The 15,236-nt window shown below is 42.2% G+C and overlaps 1 protein-coding gene across 18 annotated transcripts in view; it reads right to left on the reverse strand.

Moving 5' to 3' along the window:
• Positions 1–5,410: 5,410 nt before the first annotated feature.
• R3HDM1 (R3H domain containing 1) overlaps positions 5,411–15,236 on the reverse strand; it is a 119,456-nt gene continuing 109,630 nt past the window's right edge. For 17 of the 18 annotated variants that reach the window (XM_082397824.1, XM_082397832.1, XM_082397827.1 and 14 more), the window contains 4 exons: positions 11,928–12,072; positions 8,077–8,159; positions 7,530–7,614; positions 5,411–6,793 (listed from right to left, as the gene is read on the reverse strand). In XM_082397824.1, the coding sequence (XP_082253950.1) occupies positions 6,432–6,793; positions 7,530–7,614; positions 8,077–8,159; positions 11,928–12,072 (675 nt within the window). In that variant the 3' untranslated portion in view covers positions 5,411–6,431. The remainder of the gene's footprint in view (positions 6,794–7,529; positions 7,615–8,076; positions 8,160–11,927; positions 12,073–15,236) is intronic. The other variant, XM_082397823.1, reaches the window with a different exon arrangement.

A 15,236-nucleotide genomic window follows, 5' to 3' on the forward strand; every position in this document is an offset into this window, starting at 1 on the left:
TGCACTGTGTGGCTTGCGGGATCTTAGTTCCCCGACGATGGATGGAAGCCGTGCCCCGTGCAGTGGAAGCGTGAAACCTTAACCACTGGACGGCCAGGGAAGTCCCTCAATGGGGATTTTTATTGGGTATTTGTGCTTGTGGTAAATTGTTTCCAAAGATGACTGCAACCATTATCTTCCATCCTACATGCCTTTTTGTTGCTTCTCTCATCAAGAGGTAGGGTTTATTTCCTCCGCTGTGAGTTGACCCTATGACTTTATTTGGTTGTGTCAGGTCTTAGTTGCGGCTCGCTGGCTCCTTAGTTGTGGCATGCAAACTCTTAGTTGCGGCATGCACGTGGGATCTAGTTCTCTGACCAGGGATCGAACCCAGGCCCCCTGCGTTGGGAGCACAGAGTCTTAACCACTGCACCACCAGGGAAGTCCCAACCCTATGACTTTTTAAAACGACATCTGGGACTCCAAGACTGTTACCCCAAAACTGGGTTTGCCTCTTGGTGGGTGTCCAGCCAAAAGACACAACCAAGCCAAAGACTGGGAGAAGGAAGGATTTATTATTGCAGCAAGTAAAGAGAACACCAGGGATCTTTCCCAAAACAGTGTCTCCCCAAACAGCAAAATTGGGTACGTTTTAAGCTAAGGGTACATACATATTCATGAAAGGGCTTGTGCAGAGAAGAATTCAGCACACACAGAACTGGGGCAAAGGTTGACTGAGTCCACGCTTTAGTTGACTGAAGTCATGAAGGTCAGGAAAGGTCAACATCATCATTCCATCCTCCACCTGGGTGGGAGCCTTACCTCCTGCAGAACTCAAAGATATGTTTCGGATTGCTATGTACATCCCTTGAAGAGGAAGTAGGACTCTGTTTTATCACTGAACTGTTCTTTCTTTTTCTCTTTTTTTTTTAAAGATTTAATTTTATTTTTGGCTACGTTGGGTCTTTCTTGCTGTGAGCAGACGCGAGCGGGCTTTCTCTAGTTGTGGCGAGGGGGGGGCTACTCTTCGTTGCGGTGCGCGGGCTTCTCCTTGCTGTGGCTTCTCTTGTTGCGCAGCACGGGCTCTAGGCGTGTGGGCTTCAGTAGTTGTGGCTCGTGGGCTCAGTAGCTGTGGCTCGCGGGCTGTAGAGTGCAGGCTCAGTAGTTGTGGTGCACGGGCTTAGTTGCTCCGTGGCATGTGGGATCTTCCTGGACCAGGGATCGAACCTGTGTCCCCTGCACTGGTAGGTGGATTCTCATCCACTGCACCACCAGGGAAGTCCCTGAACTATTGTTTCTTGACTGTTTTTCCTTTGTTTATGCATCATCTCTTAGGTTCCAGTTGATCTAGTGGTTGAGGGCTGGACAGGGGGGTTGAAATTCTGCAAGACAGCTCAGTAAAGTGCTCAGGCTTACCTTTACCATTGAAATAGAACTGGGAGTCTTTACTGATTTATTATCTTTGCTATTGTTACTTCTCTTGCCTGATAACAGTTTGTTCTTTTGTTCCCTTAAGATCGTTATCACTGAGACCTGTTCAAGGGCAAGCATTGTGGCCAGGCTTACATCAAAAATGTCTTAGGCCAAAATGGCTTCTCTTATGTCAAGAAAGCCATGCTGGTTGTCTTTCTCCAGGGACCCCCGTACCCTGTCTGCTTACAAGACCAGGTTTTAAGAGCCCTTTAATTATTCCGTCATAGAAAAAGAAAGAAATCCTGCTGTCTGCAACAACATGAATGAACCTTAAGGGCGTTATGCTAAGTGTGGTAGGTCAGAGAAAGACAAATACTGTCTGATCTCACTTACATGTAGAGATGTAGAATCTGAAAAAAACCCCTGAATTTACAGAAACGGAGAATAGATTGGTGGTTGCCAGGAGTGGGGTTGGGAGGAATGGGGGAAAGGAGGTCACAGGGTACAAACTTCCAGCTGTAAGATGAGTAAGTTCTGGGGATTCAATGTACAGCATGGTGACTTATTTATCAAGTCCAGGCCACGACGCTGGAGAAAGCTACGTGGACAGAGATGCCTTGGGGGATGAGATACGTCGAGAAGAGAGCGTCCACCTGGGGAACTGAGGCATGGAGCCCAGACATGTGAGTCCAGTTTGGAACTTCCAGCCTCACTCAGCTGACAGCAGGTGGAGAAGAGTCAAGCTGTCCTCGCTGAGCCTGACCCATAGGACTGGTGCTTTAAACCACTAAATTTGGGTGATTTGTTAAGCAGCAAGAGAGAACTGAAACAGTGCTGTGTTTTGTTTTGTTTATTTTTTTTTGGGGGGGTGGCTAATGTAGCTGATGATTTATCTATTTCAATGCTTCCCCCTGCAAAGAATCAACATCTTCAGTTTTCTGATTAGAAGGTCCTACAGTCTTTTCCTTACACTCCTCCAATACTTTTATGCTGGTGAAATCAAACCAAAATGAATCCAAGTGTAGACACTAAAGGGGAAAGTGACTTACACATATGCAAAATGCAGCCCGAGCACGTGTGGTCATGGGGGTAGATTAAAAAGGGCTGCTGGGCTTCCCTGATGGCGCAGTGGTTGGGAGTCTGCCTGCCAATGCAGGGGACACGGGTTCGTGCCCCGGTCCGGGAGGATCCCACATGCCGTGGAGCAGCTAGGCCCGTGAGCCACAACTACTGAGCCTGCGCGTCTGAAGCCCGTGCTCTGCAACAAGAGAGGCCGCGATAGTGATAGGCCCGCGCACCGCGATGAAGAGTGGCCCCCGCTTGCCGCAACTGGAGAAAGCCCTCGTGCAGAAACGAAGACCCAACACAGACATAAATAAATAAAATTAAATTAAGTTTAAAATAAAATAATAAATAAGATTAAAAAAAAACCCCACTGCTGTAAGTCCTTGACGTGTGTACTGTATTGTCACAAATCTCTATCTAAAAAAAAAAAAAAAAAGGGCTGCTGTATCTGCCTGTTTCTCTACAGGCTGAATGCGTGCACCTAAGTCTCTGGTTCTCTTTTAGCATCAGCTCAGCTCATAAAGGCTGTGAGAATTCCAAGCAACACAGGGCCAGCTTTGAACCCTGCCACCTTCACGCTAGCGCAACACTGGTCACTAGTAGAAGATAGAATCTGTGCTCATTGCCTTTAAAGACAATACATACCACATGTCATTATCTGCTGGGCAGGCAGGAGGCTGGGAATGCGGGGATCTGGCCACCTTCACACAGGCCCTGTGGCTGGCCACTGCTGGTCTTACACTCGCATTTTTTCTGCTGCTGATGACGTGGAGAACCCAACTCTCTGCTTCCCGAGGTAGCTGTGGACGTGCTGGCTTGACTCTTCCCAAGCCACTCTGGCACTGTGGGCTCTACTGAGACCTGTAGGTTTCCACACTATTCACAGGTCACAGGTCCCTCCCTGGTGGAATAAAAAAAAAAAAAATAACCAATTTCTTAGCTTGGGGGAGGGTTCAGATCCCTACTTTGTTGTCAGCTCAGATGACAAGCTAATTCTTTTTAATTACTGTTGGCAAACACACTTTGTACTCCAGATTCACAAAAACATACCCAATATATCCATGTTCTTTGTGGACCAAAGGCTTAAAAACCCGTAAGCCAGGACTTCCCCTGGTTCGAGCCCTGGGCCGGGAGGATCCCACATGCCGCAGAGCAACTGAGCCCGTGCGCCTCAACTACGGAGTCCGCAACCTAGAGCCCGCGAGCCACAACTGCTGAGCCCACGTGCTGCACCTACTGAAGCCTGTGCACCTAGAGCCTGTGCTCCACAGGAGAAGCCACCGCAATGAGAAGCCCGAGCACCGCAACAAAGAGTAGCCCCCGTTCGCTGCAACTAGAGAAAGCCCGCGTGCAGCAACGAAGACCCAGCACGGCCAAAAAAACCAAAAAAAAACCCTGTAAGCCATATTCTCAGTTTTCTAATACATAAGGTAGCAGAAATGCCCACAAAATTATTAAATACCCTCTATCATCCCCCAAGCGGCTGCTGGAGCTGCTAATATTGGCACAGGTAAGAAGAACTCATCTTACTGGTAGAAGTACTACCTGCCCCTAAATATGGTCAGTGCTCTGGGAAAACCCACAGCCAGGACTGTGGGACATCTGCAGCTGCCTTTAGGAAGGTTGAGAGTATGGGCCAAATCACACTTTTAAATGCCTCCTGTGTGTGCTTCCTCCTCCCATCGTTTTTCTATAGGTGAGATCAGAGTTTAGAAGATCAAAACAGGAGAATATAGTGTAGGGAATGCGTGCATATTTTTGTAACGTGTGTGGTGGTGGGGCGATTTCGACAGTATTCCCATGTGACTGTCAGGGGACAGGGGTGGAGGGCAAGGGCTGACTGCACAGTAGCGTTGCTCTGCTTTCCTCTGGACAGTCTTCAACTCCTCCAGGGTAAACCAAGGGTCTAGAGCAAAACTTTAGGTTTAATGTACAGCATGATGACTCGTCATTAATACTGTGTTGTATATTTGAACGTTGCTAAGAGAATAGATCTTAAAAAAGTCCAAAAAAAAACCTTACGTAGGTTTACCAGGCTTACTACTGCAAAAGTTAAAGAGAATATTCAGAGAATTGAAATAGACCATAGGATTGTAGTTTTCTTTCCACCCCCATGATGAAATGTGATTAAATAATAATTCTTGCTGCAATGTTGACCCTAATTACATGTCCTCTCCATCTCTGACTCTCTACAGTCAAAAATTAAATTCACCAGTCCTCAAAAGTGAGCGATTTTCACAGTCCTCACTCTGCTTTCTCTGTATATGGCTCCTTAATCTGACATGGTTTAAAGGCAGCTCCCACTTCTCCCAGGAGCACAATATTCATGATTGGAATGCACCAGCTTGCGGGGAGGTCCAGGATTCCTTGGGACAAAGTAGGGCTTTGCAAATGCTCTAGAAGGAGTGAACATCTGCACCAGAGCCTGGTTAACACCTACTGCTCTTGAGTTGCAAAGTAAACCCCTAGTCTGGGCTGGAAGCCAGTCAGGCTCCAGGCAAGTTGCTGATGGCAGATCACCCCGCCTCCGACCCCTACTTTGGGTTTCTCAGTGGTTCGACTTTGCTGGGCTAACAAATGGTGAAAGCTTTCTATAAAGTATTTGAGCTAAACAGGACAACTGGGTGCTCAAAATACCAGCTAAAAACACAAATTCTTTATCTAACCGAACATAATGTTCTATTTTCATTGTAGATGAAATGTTCTATTTCATTTGTTCCTATCTTCATGTTCTATTTTCTGACTATAAGTTTGTTCATACTCAAAATTGTCTACAATTGACTGGAATTAACTTATGAGAGAACGAAATGACATGAGTCATACCCACAAGAAACACTCCCACAGAGAAAGTGATGCTTTGTAGAATATTTGTAAAACGAGGCGGTTTAAGTCTGAAATCTTCCGTAAGTCTGAAATTGAAATCTTCAAGACAGGTTAAGTCTTCAACACTGACTCTCATTGAAAAACATGATTTTAATTTACAAAAGACAAAGTGGGTATACATTTGTAAACATTTATTCTCTTGAACTGAAAAAGGCTTGCATCAGCACACATTGTACAGCCTTGCGAATTGAAAAAAAGGTTCCTTGTTCATAAGTGCAATGAATCTTTGACGTCCAGTGATCCGCTGCCAACAATGAAAACACATTCTAAACCACTTGAAGAAGTTTCCAGCACTCATCAAATGCATTTCCTCAGGTGACAAAAAAATCCACAAGGAAGGGAATGAAAATAAGTGGCATTTAATTATTGGAGGGAGATGTAGAAAAAAAGTGGACGTATTCTCCTGCCTAGAATGATTCCTATTCCCCTTTGAACCTAAGTGGTTTGATTAAGAGGCATTAAGAACATAATTTACTTTATCCTTAATATTCATACGACCTAAGTGAATAAGGAAAGGACCCTACGAGGGAGTTCTGTATTTTCTGGAAATTGTGTCTGTGTTCAGAGATACAGGGGAAGAGTAATTTTCTATTTGTGGGGTCTCCTTAGTCACCCTCCAGCCCCCCAAAGACAGTGCATGGTTGTGACTTGGTTATTACACTCCTGCATTCTTTTTCCCCCAAATTCTATGTTGGGTCACACTGTGCTGGCTGCAAAAAAAGAAATACAGGTTGCAACTGTTTGTAATCATTTTGAAGAATAATTTGCTGTACAATAGAGCTTTGGATCTGATACAAGAATTCAGAAATAGAAAACAAAATAACTATAAAAGTTAGGAGGCAGTTGAACAGCACTTCCTCAGAAAAAGCTGCTAACTCTGTATCATTCCGATGTGGATTCCTACAGTCATTTGGGGTGAAATGTGTATCTTCCCCCCTTTGCTGGATCACCGGCCTGTCTTCAGAAGTTGTTAACGCCACGACCACACATCCTAGGAGTCTCTATCATGTTAACAGAAGCTCCAAATACCAAGCCAGTTAAAGATGGGCGAGGACGGGGGAATCACAAAGGCCGTGGGTCCAAGGGGGCTGTTACTGAGAACTTGCCCTTTCCAAAATGTGAAAGTCATAGTGCTTCTTGCTCGTTCTCAGCTTAAACTTGTTAACCGAGTTAATCTGTTTCTTCAGAGCATTCTGCGCGGCGGAGATGGAGGGGAATGTGGCTAAGACAGTGTACGTGGAGGCCAAGTCACTGGGTTTAGAGCGTTCGGGGTTGACAGTGCCATCCCCGCTGCCACAGCAGAGGGGGTGACGACGCGGCTGGGGCTGGGACTGGGGGTCCCGGAGCCACCGGATCTTGGCGCCAATTTTAAAAAGTTCCCCAAAAAGCTTCTCGGCTTCCACGCGAGTTATTCCATCTGGTAGTTCAGTAATTTCCAAGACCTTCCCAACAACTAGAATGGAAAAGGTGTACAATTAATAACCCCTGTTACCCACAGGTGGGCAAAAAGTATCACAGACCCAAATATGACACAGGAAAATGAACACAGTTTTCTGAAACCATTCAAATCCACAGAGTTATACTTGTTACGGCCGTCTTCTAAACACTTCCTACCTACTCCTCAGGCGGCCACACTGGCAGCCTCACGTGCAAAACGCAGCCTGTGCAGCGGCGTCTCCAAACTAGGTGTGTGATCCTGGGCACACAGTTTCCTGAACTTTGAATTCCCATTGTAAAACTGCACAGGATCTTGAAAAGAGCACCTGCCCTAACGCCCCCAAGGCTGTTGAAAAGCGAGTTAAGGTACCGACTTGAAAACACCCTGCCATAGAAAGGCAATGTATTTGTTCGTTCAGCCTATCGCCTAAAGGGTGTAAGGACTATTTCCTTTCTCAAAGAATACAGAGGCAACGCGTTTCATTCTACCTGCTCCTCCCTCACATCTCTTTTGAATCCCTTTGGTTCCTTCACCCCTCCTAAACCCACCTGTACCTCAGTACTCTCAAATTCTGAAATGAGACAGAATCAAAAGAACACGTTCAAGAACCCTACATTATAGATGGCATAATTTTCTAAGGCTTTGTTCAGGACTCTAGAAGAGGAAAACCTGTTTCTGTGGGGTGGCAGTTTTACAGACTGTCAGGCCAGCAGTATGTAGAACCACATCCGGATGCCGCTTGGGGACACACCTGCTTCTCCTGCACCAAGGTCGGTGGATGCAGCTTTTTTAGCTTGTTTCCTTCCTCGGTTTCCATGCCTGTTGCCAGACTGACCCTGAAAATCCACAAACATGAATAATAAGGTTAACGATGCTGCAAAATGTGACTGCAATTGTTCGACCGCTTAACCCATAACCATACTCGGTCTGGGTTTTCTACTTCAGCAGAAAAAAACCCAGTTCCAGGCCCTCTGAATTCTGCCTCGGCGGCAGTGGCACTTCGGCCTGTCACTATCACCAGTCACAGTCTTTTGTAAGTGAGAGCGCCCAATGGCCTCCACCGCCCCCCGATATCTGGACTGCGCTCAGGGACCCCCGCTCCGCCAAGCAGCCCACCACCTTCTCCCTCACTCTGCTCTCGGACAGGCCAGGGCAACACCGAGACATCCACTGGCCCAGGCACACAGTTCTCCTTAGTGCGGTGCCAACTCGGGGGCCAGGGCACTCCACACGCCCAGCAACAGAAGCATCATGCTCTGCCAACAAAGCCCAGGAGGTCAGACAGCTGGATCTCACACCTGTTGGGCTGGAATGTGTCCGTGCAGAACAGCAGGAGGGTTGTACTGCAGGGGCTGGCCAAGTAACGGGTATCTGGCATCTCCTGAAAGTTGATAAAAAACGATTTTTACGTTTTCCTCGGGTATGAAGTACTTCTCAGTTTTCTCAACTGTCTCAGGATGAGACGGGGAAACATGTTTAGTAGAATACAATAGTGTAGGTATTGACATATTTTTGTAAAAGAATTAAAAGCCTCCATCTAGCCTTTAAAGAGCTGGGGTAAACTTCTGAAAGGACTAAGGACTAAAAACAATGGTTATGAAGGAGGTTAAGTGGTAGGAGCTGGGTAGACAGGTTAGCATGGAGAGAACAGCTCTGTAAACCTTAACATTCTATGCGAAATCCACCAAAGTAACTATAATAACTCATTACGCCCACTTGAGATGCTAAAATCCACACTTTTCTCTGATGATTAAAAATTAACAGAAGTTACATTTCAGGGGATGGAAAAAACCTTGGGAAAACATGAAGCTCTCTATCTCTCCAAATTCATTATTAATTACTATAAACATATGCATTTATACATATACATATCCTCATACAAACATTTTTCTAGGCTTAATCAATGGGTATATTTACATTCTAGGTCTTGGGTCTGTTCTTAAGCTCTCTTTAAATGAAAGTCTTTAACAATATTTATAATGTAACCTTGCTTAGAAAGACTGGCATAGTTCCTCAGTGTTACTCATGAGCAAGCAACCCCCTCCTAAATCAACAAGTGCGGGATAGTCAGGATGGAGATACTCCAATTATTTTCTTTCACGCATGAGTGCCTAAAAGTCATCCCATGGAAAGGGCTTCATAAATGCTGACTGCAAAAGCCTTGTCCTGGAGAATAATGTTCTCATTTGTTATATCCTCATTTTATTTTAACCGTAAGTCCCCAAATGTAGCACATTCAGTGTCTGGAGAAGGGTTATGGGTAGCTGCTAGGACAGCATCTTCAGGAAATCATACAGTGCTTCTCCTGACAGTTTCCTAACAGAGAGAAGCAAGGCGTGAACCTCCTGCCACTCTGTGGGGCTCTTTTCTGATGAACGCTTTTGGGGTGCTTGGGCAGCTCCCTGGCAGAATACACCCACGACATACTTGCCCTATCCCAAACAATAGCTGAAGGGAAGATATGACATGGAGGTTTAGCACTGAGATTAGAGATGCAATTTTAAGCATGAAGATGTATGAAAGCCAGTTGCAAAGAAGTCAGAGTTAAGTTCAGGCCTAGGGAGCAGCATTCTTTGCACATACAGAGATGAGACTGTAGTCAGCAACAGCCAGAGACCCCTCCTGGTAGGCTACATTGCCACATACTGTTTCAATCCACACACTGTTTCAGTTTATTTTTTTATAACGTGCTTTATTTTTCTAGTTTATTAAAGTTATTGGCTTTGTAAAAAATGTGGAAATAGAGAATTATAAAGGAGAAGTTAGAGACCACCCTGGTAATTCCATTACTTCTAACATTTTGGTGTGTATCTTTTCAGTCTTGGTTTTATGTATGTGTGCTTACACATGTATATATGTGTGCATCTTATAATTCTTTTAAAAACCTGAGATATAATTAACGTAAAATAAAATACACATCTTTAGTGTTGGGTTTGATGAAATCTAACAATTGTAAAAGTTCATGTAACCATGACCCAAAGAGATGAGTATTTCCATCTCCTTGGAAGTTCCCTCAAGCTCCTTTTCAGTCAATTGCATATCTCATTCACACCACAATCTGAGTGCTAACATTGTAGCTTAGTGGCCTACAGTTGGATTTCATAAAATTAGAATCGTGTCTTCTTTTTGTGTCGGGTTTGCTTTTCGCTTAACACGGCTTGGAGATGCCTCCATGTTGCTGCATGCCAGTGGTTTGCTCTGTTCATTTTTATTGCTGAGTTGTCAGGAATACTACAATTTTTTTATCCAACCTCCTGATGGTGGACATTTGGGTCATTGTCCAGCTTGGGCTGTTGTAAGAAAATAAGGTTGTTATAAATGTACTTGTACAAGTCTACACAGACATGTTTTCATGTCTCTTGGGCAAATACCTAGGAGTGGAACTGCTGCACTGTAGGGTAAGTGATTAACTTTGTACGGAACTGCCAAATCCTTTTCCAAAGTGGTTATATCATTTGACACTCCCACACCATGTGTGGAAATTTTGGCTGCTCTGTATCTTCACCAACATTTGGTTTTGTTAGTCTCTTTGATTATAGCCATTCTAGTGGGGGTGAGTGGTATTTCACTGAGATTTTAATGTTCCTTTCCCTAATGAATGATGTTGAGCACCTTTTCAAGGGCTTATTAGACATCTGTTTATCTTCTTTTTTGAAATGTCCATGGAAGTTGTTCTTTTTTTTTTTTTAAACATCTTTATCGGAGTACAATTGCTTTACATTGTTGTGTTAGTTTTTGCTGTATAACAAAGTGAATCAGCTATACATATGCATATATCCCCATCTCTCCTCCCTCTTGCGTCTCCCTCCCTCCCACCCTCCCTATCCCACCCCTCTAAGTGGTCACAAAGCACGGAGCTGATCTCTCTGTGCTATGCGGCTGCTTCCCACTAGCTATCTATTTTACACTTGGTAGTGTATATATGTCAATGCCACTCTCTCACTTCATCCCAGCTTACCCTTCCCCCTCCCTGTGTCCTCAAGTCCATTCTCTATGTCTGTGTCTTTATTCATGTCCTGCCCCTAGGTTCTTTCAGAACCATTTTTTTTAGATTCCATATATATGTGTTAGCGTATGGTATTTGTTTTTCTCTTTCTGACTTACTTCACTCTGTATGACAGACTCTAGGTCCATCCACCTCACTACAAATAACTCAATTTCATTTCTTTTCATGGCCGAGTAATATTCCATTGTATATATGTGCCACATCTTCCTTATCCATTCATCTGTCAATGGACACTTAGGTTGCTTCCATGTCCTGGCCATTGTAAATTAACTTGTTCTTTAAAAATCACTCACTGTACTATGACTACTTCCCCTCTTAATGATTCTTTAAGACATTATTTTTAGATTACTGTACAGGATTACTTATATGGAGATATATATATATCCATAATCTAATTAATCCTTACTAATAGACATTTAGATTGTTTTTGAACTTTTCTGGCATAGAATAAACTCTTCTGTGCATAAACCATTGTGTACATTATCCTTAGGATAAATTCCAGGAAATAAAATTAATGCTTTCCATGTGATTTTATAATCATCTGCTTGAGTTTCTGTTCCTCCAACTAGACTGAGGGTTGATGACGATGAGGCCTTGGCTTTATTCATCTTTGTACATCTGGGGCACAGTAAGTCCTCAACATTTGTTGAATAAATTTTTGAATAAACTCTTGATATATTAGTCTAATATAGAAATTAGAAATACAAAACAGATATCACATTGCCTATTACTACTACAGAGGAATGGAGCTGAAGAATAAGTCAGTCATTTTAATTCATCATGTAATTATTACAAGTAATTAATAAATTAGTAATTAATTAATTAATTTGTTGGGGCGGGGGGCCACGCTGTGTGGCATGCCGGATCTTATTTCCCTGACCAGGGATTGAACCCGTGCCCCATGCAGTGGAAGCATGGAGTCTTAACCACTGGACTGCCAGGGAAGTCCCAGTAATTAATTATTAATTGTGATGAAACCTTAAGGTTAGGAGAGTGAATGGTAATAAATAAAAATGCCTGAGTGAGGTAAAAATGCAGTCCTGTGGAATAATGAAAGGTAGTGGTACCAAGTAAATCACAAAGTGACTGGGAATGGATGTCCTAAAATTCTCTGTGGCTGTGACTAGCTTTGTGCACACTTACCTTGCCCAGGGACAAAGGGTCTAGAAAACTGGGGTATGATGGAAAGTGGCGGTCCAGAGGGACGGATAGTTTTCAGGGCGGACAGCTGAGCTGGTGCTGGCGACTGAGCTGGTGAAATAATGGGACTACTGAGTTGAGGACTGTGCTGCAATTATATCAAGAAAACAGGTCAGCATTTTAGGCTTTTTGCAAATTTCCTTTTGGACAGAAATTTTTACTCTTTCAGATTACAGATATGTACTTGTTACACCACTGCAATAGGTACTTTGTTATTAAAAAAATTATAATAGTATAGAAATTTATAATTTCCGATTCCTAAGGATAAACACTGGTAAACTGTTTCCATGCACATGCATCCATACATCTGTTTTACAAAAATGGAAACAGACTATACATCCAATTTTTGAATCTTGCTTTTGGACCTTTACAATAATATTGTAGATACTTTTCCATCAGAGAACATACACATCTACTTCATTCTTTTTTTCATATTAACTGTTTATTTTAAACTTCATCCTTAAAACAGTTGCAAAAATAGTGCAAAAAATTTTCAGATTTCCCAATGTTAGTATTTTATTATATTTGCTTTCTCTCTATATATATAGTTACTTTTTTTCTGAACTATTAGAGAATGAGTTGCTCACAATACCACTCTATTCCAAAATAACTAGTGTCTATTTCCTAAAAACAAGGACTTTTTCTTATATAAATAACCACAGTGAATTATCAAAATCAGATGACTAACGACATATCACATAATTTATATAATTTATTCAGATTCTGCCAACTGTCCCACTAAGGTACTTTATAGCAGAAAAAAAAAAGAAAGAAAAACTTCCTCCTTCTAGTACAGAATCCACTGTAAAATCAACCGCTGCATTTAGTTGTCTTATCTCTTTAACCTTCTTCACCTAGAATAGTCTGTCTTTCTTCTCTCTCATGATTTTGACATTTTGAAGATCAGTTTCTGAAGGTCACTCTGAAGACCAGTTATTTTGTAGAATGGCTCTCAACTTGGGTTTGCCTACTGTTTCCTCATCAAAAAGCTTATGATATACATTCGGGGAAGGGAATTCCAGAGAAGTGATGTTGTGTCCTTCTCAATGCATCCTGTGAGAAGGTACATGCCATCCATTTGTCACCACAGTACTGGTGATGTTTCTTTTGACTGCTTGGTTAAGATGGTGTCTGCCAGGTTTCTCCGTTGTCAAGTTACTATTTTTTCCTTTCTAGTTATAAATGTCTTGTGGGAAGATCATAATATCTGTGAACAGAGTCAATTTTACTTCTTCATTTCCAATTGGGACACATTTTATTTCTTTTTCTTACCTAATTGCATTGCCTAGAACCTCCAGTACAATCTTGGTTGGTGAAGATACTTCGTATGATATTTACCTTTTAAAATCTGTTAAGGCTTGGGGACTACCCTGGTGGCACAGTGGTTAAGAATCTGCCTGCCAATGTGGGGGACACGGGTTCCAGCCCTGGTCCAGGAAGATCCCACATGCCGCAAAGCAACTAAGCCCGTGCGCCACAACTACGGAGCCTGTGCTCTAGAGCCCACAAGCCATACTACTGAGCCCGTGTGCCACAACTACTGAAGCCTGCATGCCTAGAGCCCATGCTCTGCAACAAGAGACGCCATAGCAATGAGAAGCCTGCATACTGCAATGAAGAGTAGCCACCGCTCACTGAAACTAGAGAAAGCCCACACACAGCAACAAAGACCCAATGCAGCCATAAATGAATAAATAAATTAATTAAAATAAATAAATAAAATCTGTTAAGGCTTTACATGTGGCCTAACAATAACATCTATCCAAGAGGATGTGCAGTGTGCACCTAAGGGGAATGTGTATGCTGTTGTTGTCAAGTAGTCTGTGTATGTTTACTAGATCTAGTTGGTTCATTGTGTTTAAGCTAATTTTTTTACTTATCTTGTCTGGTTGTTCCATCCATTATTGAGAGTAGGGTATTACATCTCCAACTATTAATGTAGAACTGTCTATTTCTCCCTTCAATTGTGTCAGTTTTTGCTTCATATATTTTGATGGTCTGTAATTAGGTGTGTAAGAGTTTAGAATTGTTATATCTTCTTGCTGTATTGAACCTTTTATTAATATATAATGTTCTTTGTATCTTGTAAAGTTTTTGGATCTGATATTAGCATAACCACCTCTGCTCTCTTGGTTATGATTTGCATGAAGTATCTTTTTTCATCCTTTCACTTTCAATCTATTTGTTTCTTTGGATCTAAAGTGAGTCTCTTGTAGACAGCATATAGTTAGATCATGTGTTTTTATCCATTCAGCCAATCTGTCTTTTGATTGAAGATTTTAATCCATCTCCATTTAAAGCGATTACCAATCAAAGGGGATTTAATTTTATCATTTTGCTATTTGTTTTCTGTATGTCTTATAGCTTTTCTGTCCCTCATTTCCTGCACTACTGTCTTCTTTTGTGTTTGCTTGATTTTTTTGGTACTGAAATGTTTAAATTCCTTTCTCATTTCCTTTTGTATACATTCCATAGCTTTTTTCCTTCATGGTTACCTTGGGGATTACACCTAACATCCAAAAGTTAAATATAATGCTCAAATTTGAATTTATACTAGCTTAACTTCAATAACATACAAAAACTGTGCTCCTCTGTCTCTACCCCCTTTGGTTGTCACAAAATTACATCTTTATACTCTATGTGCCCCCAAACAAACTTATAATTCATTTTTTTTTTTGGCCGCACCACATGGCACGCAGGATCTTAGTTCTCTGACCAGGGATCGAACCTGTGTCCCTTGAAGTGGAGGCACAGAGTCTTAACCACTGAACTGCCAGCGAAGTCCCAAACTTATAATTCTTTTAAGTGCATTAGTCTCTTAAATTATGTAGAAAACAAAATGGGGAGTTAGAAATCAAAGTTATAATAACACTGTCTTTGAGATAATAATTGTTTAAAAAATATTAATCTCTTAATTCATGTAGAAAGCAAAAAGTGGAATTATAAACCACTGGAACAATATTACCAGCTTTTATAATTGCCCATGTACTTAACTGAGAGCTTTTTTCCCCATATGGCTTCATGTTACTGTTTAGCATATTTTCATTTCACTCTGTGGGACTCCTTTGAGAACTTCTGGCAGAGCAGATCTCAAATTTTGTTATCTAGGAATTCTTAATTTCTCCCTCACTTTTCAAGGACAGTGTTTTTTTTTTTTTTTAAATTATTTATTTATTTTTGGCTGCATTGGGTCTTCATTGCTGCACATGAGCTTTCTCTAATGCCGGTGAGTGGGGGCTACTCTTTGTTGCG

Source organism: Balaenoptera borealis, assembly GCF_965194805.1.
Source record: "Balaenoptera borealis genome assembly, chromosome: 6".
Lineage (NCBI taxonomy): Eukaryota > Metazoa > Chordata > Mammalia > Artiodactyla > Balaenopteridae > Balaenoptera > Balaenoptera borealis.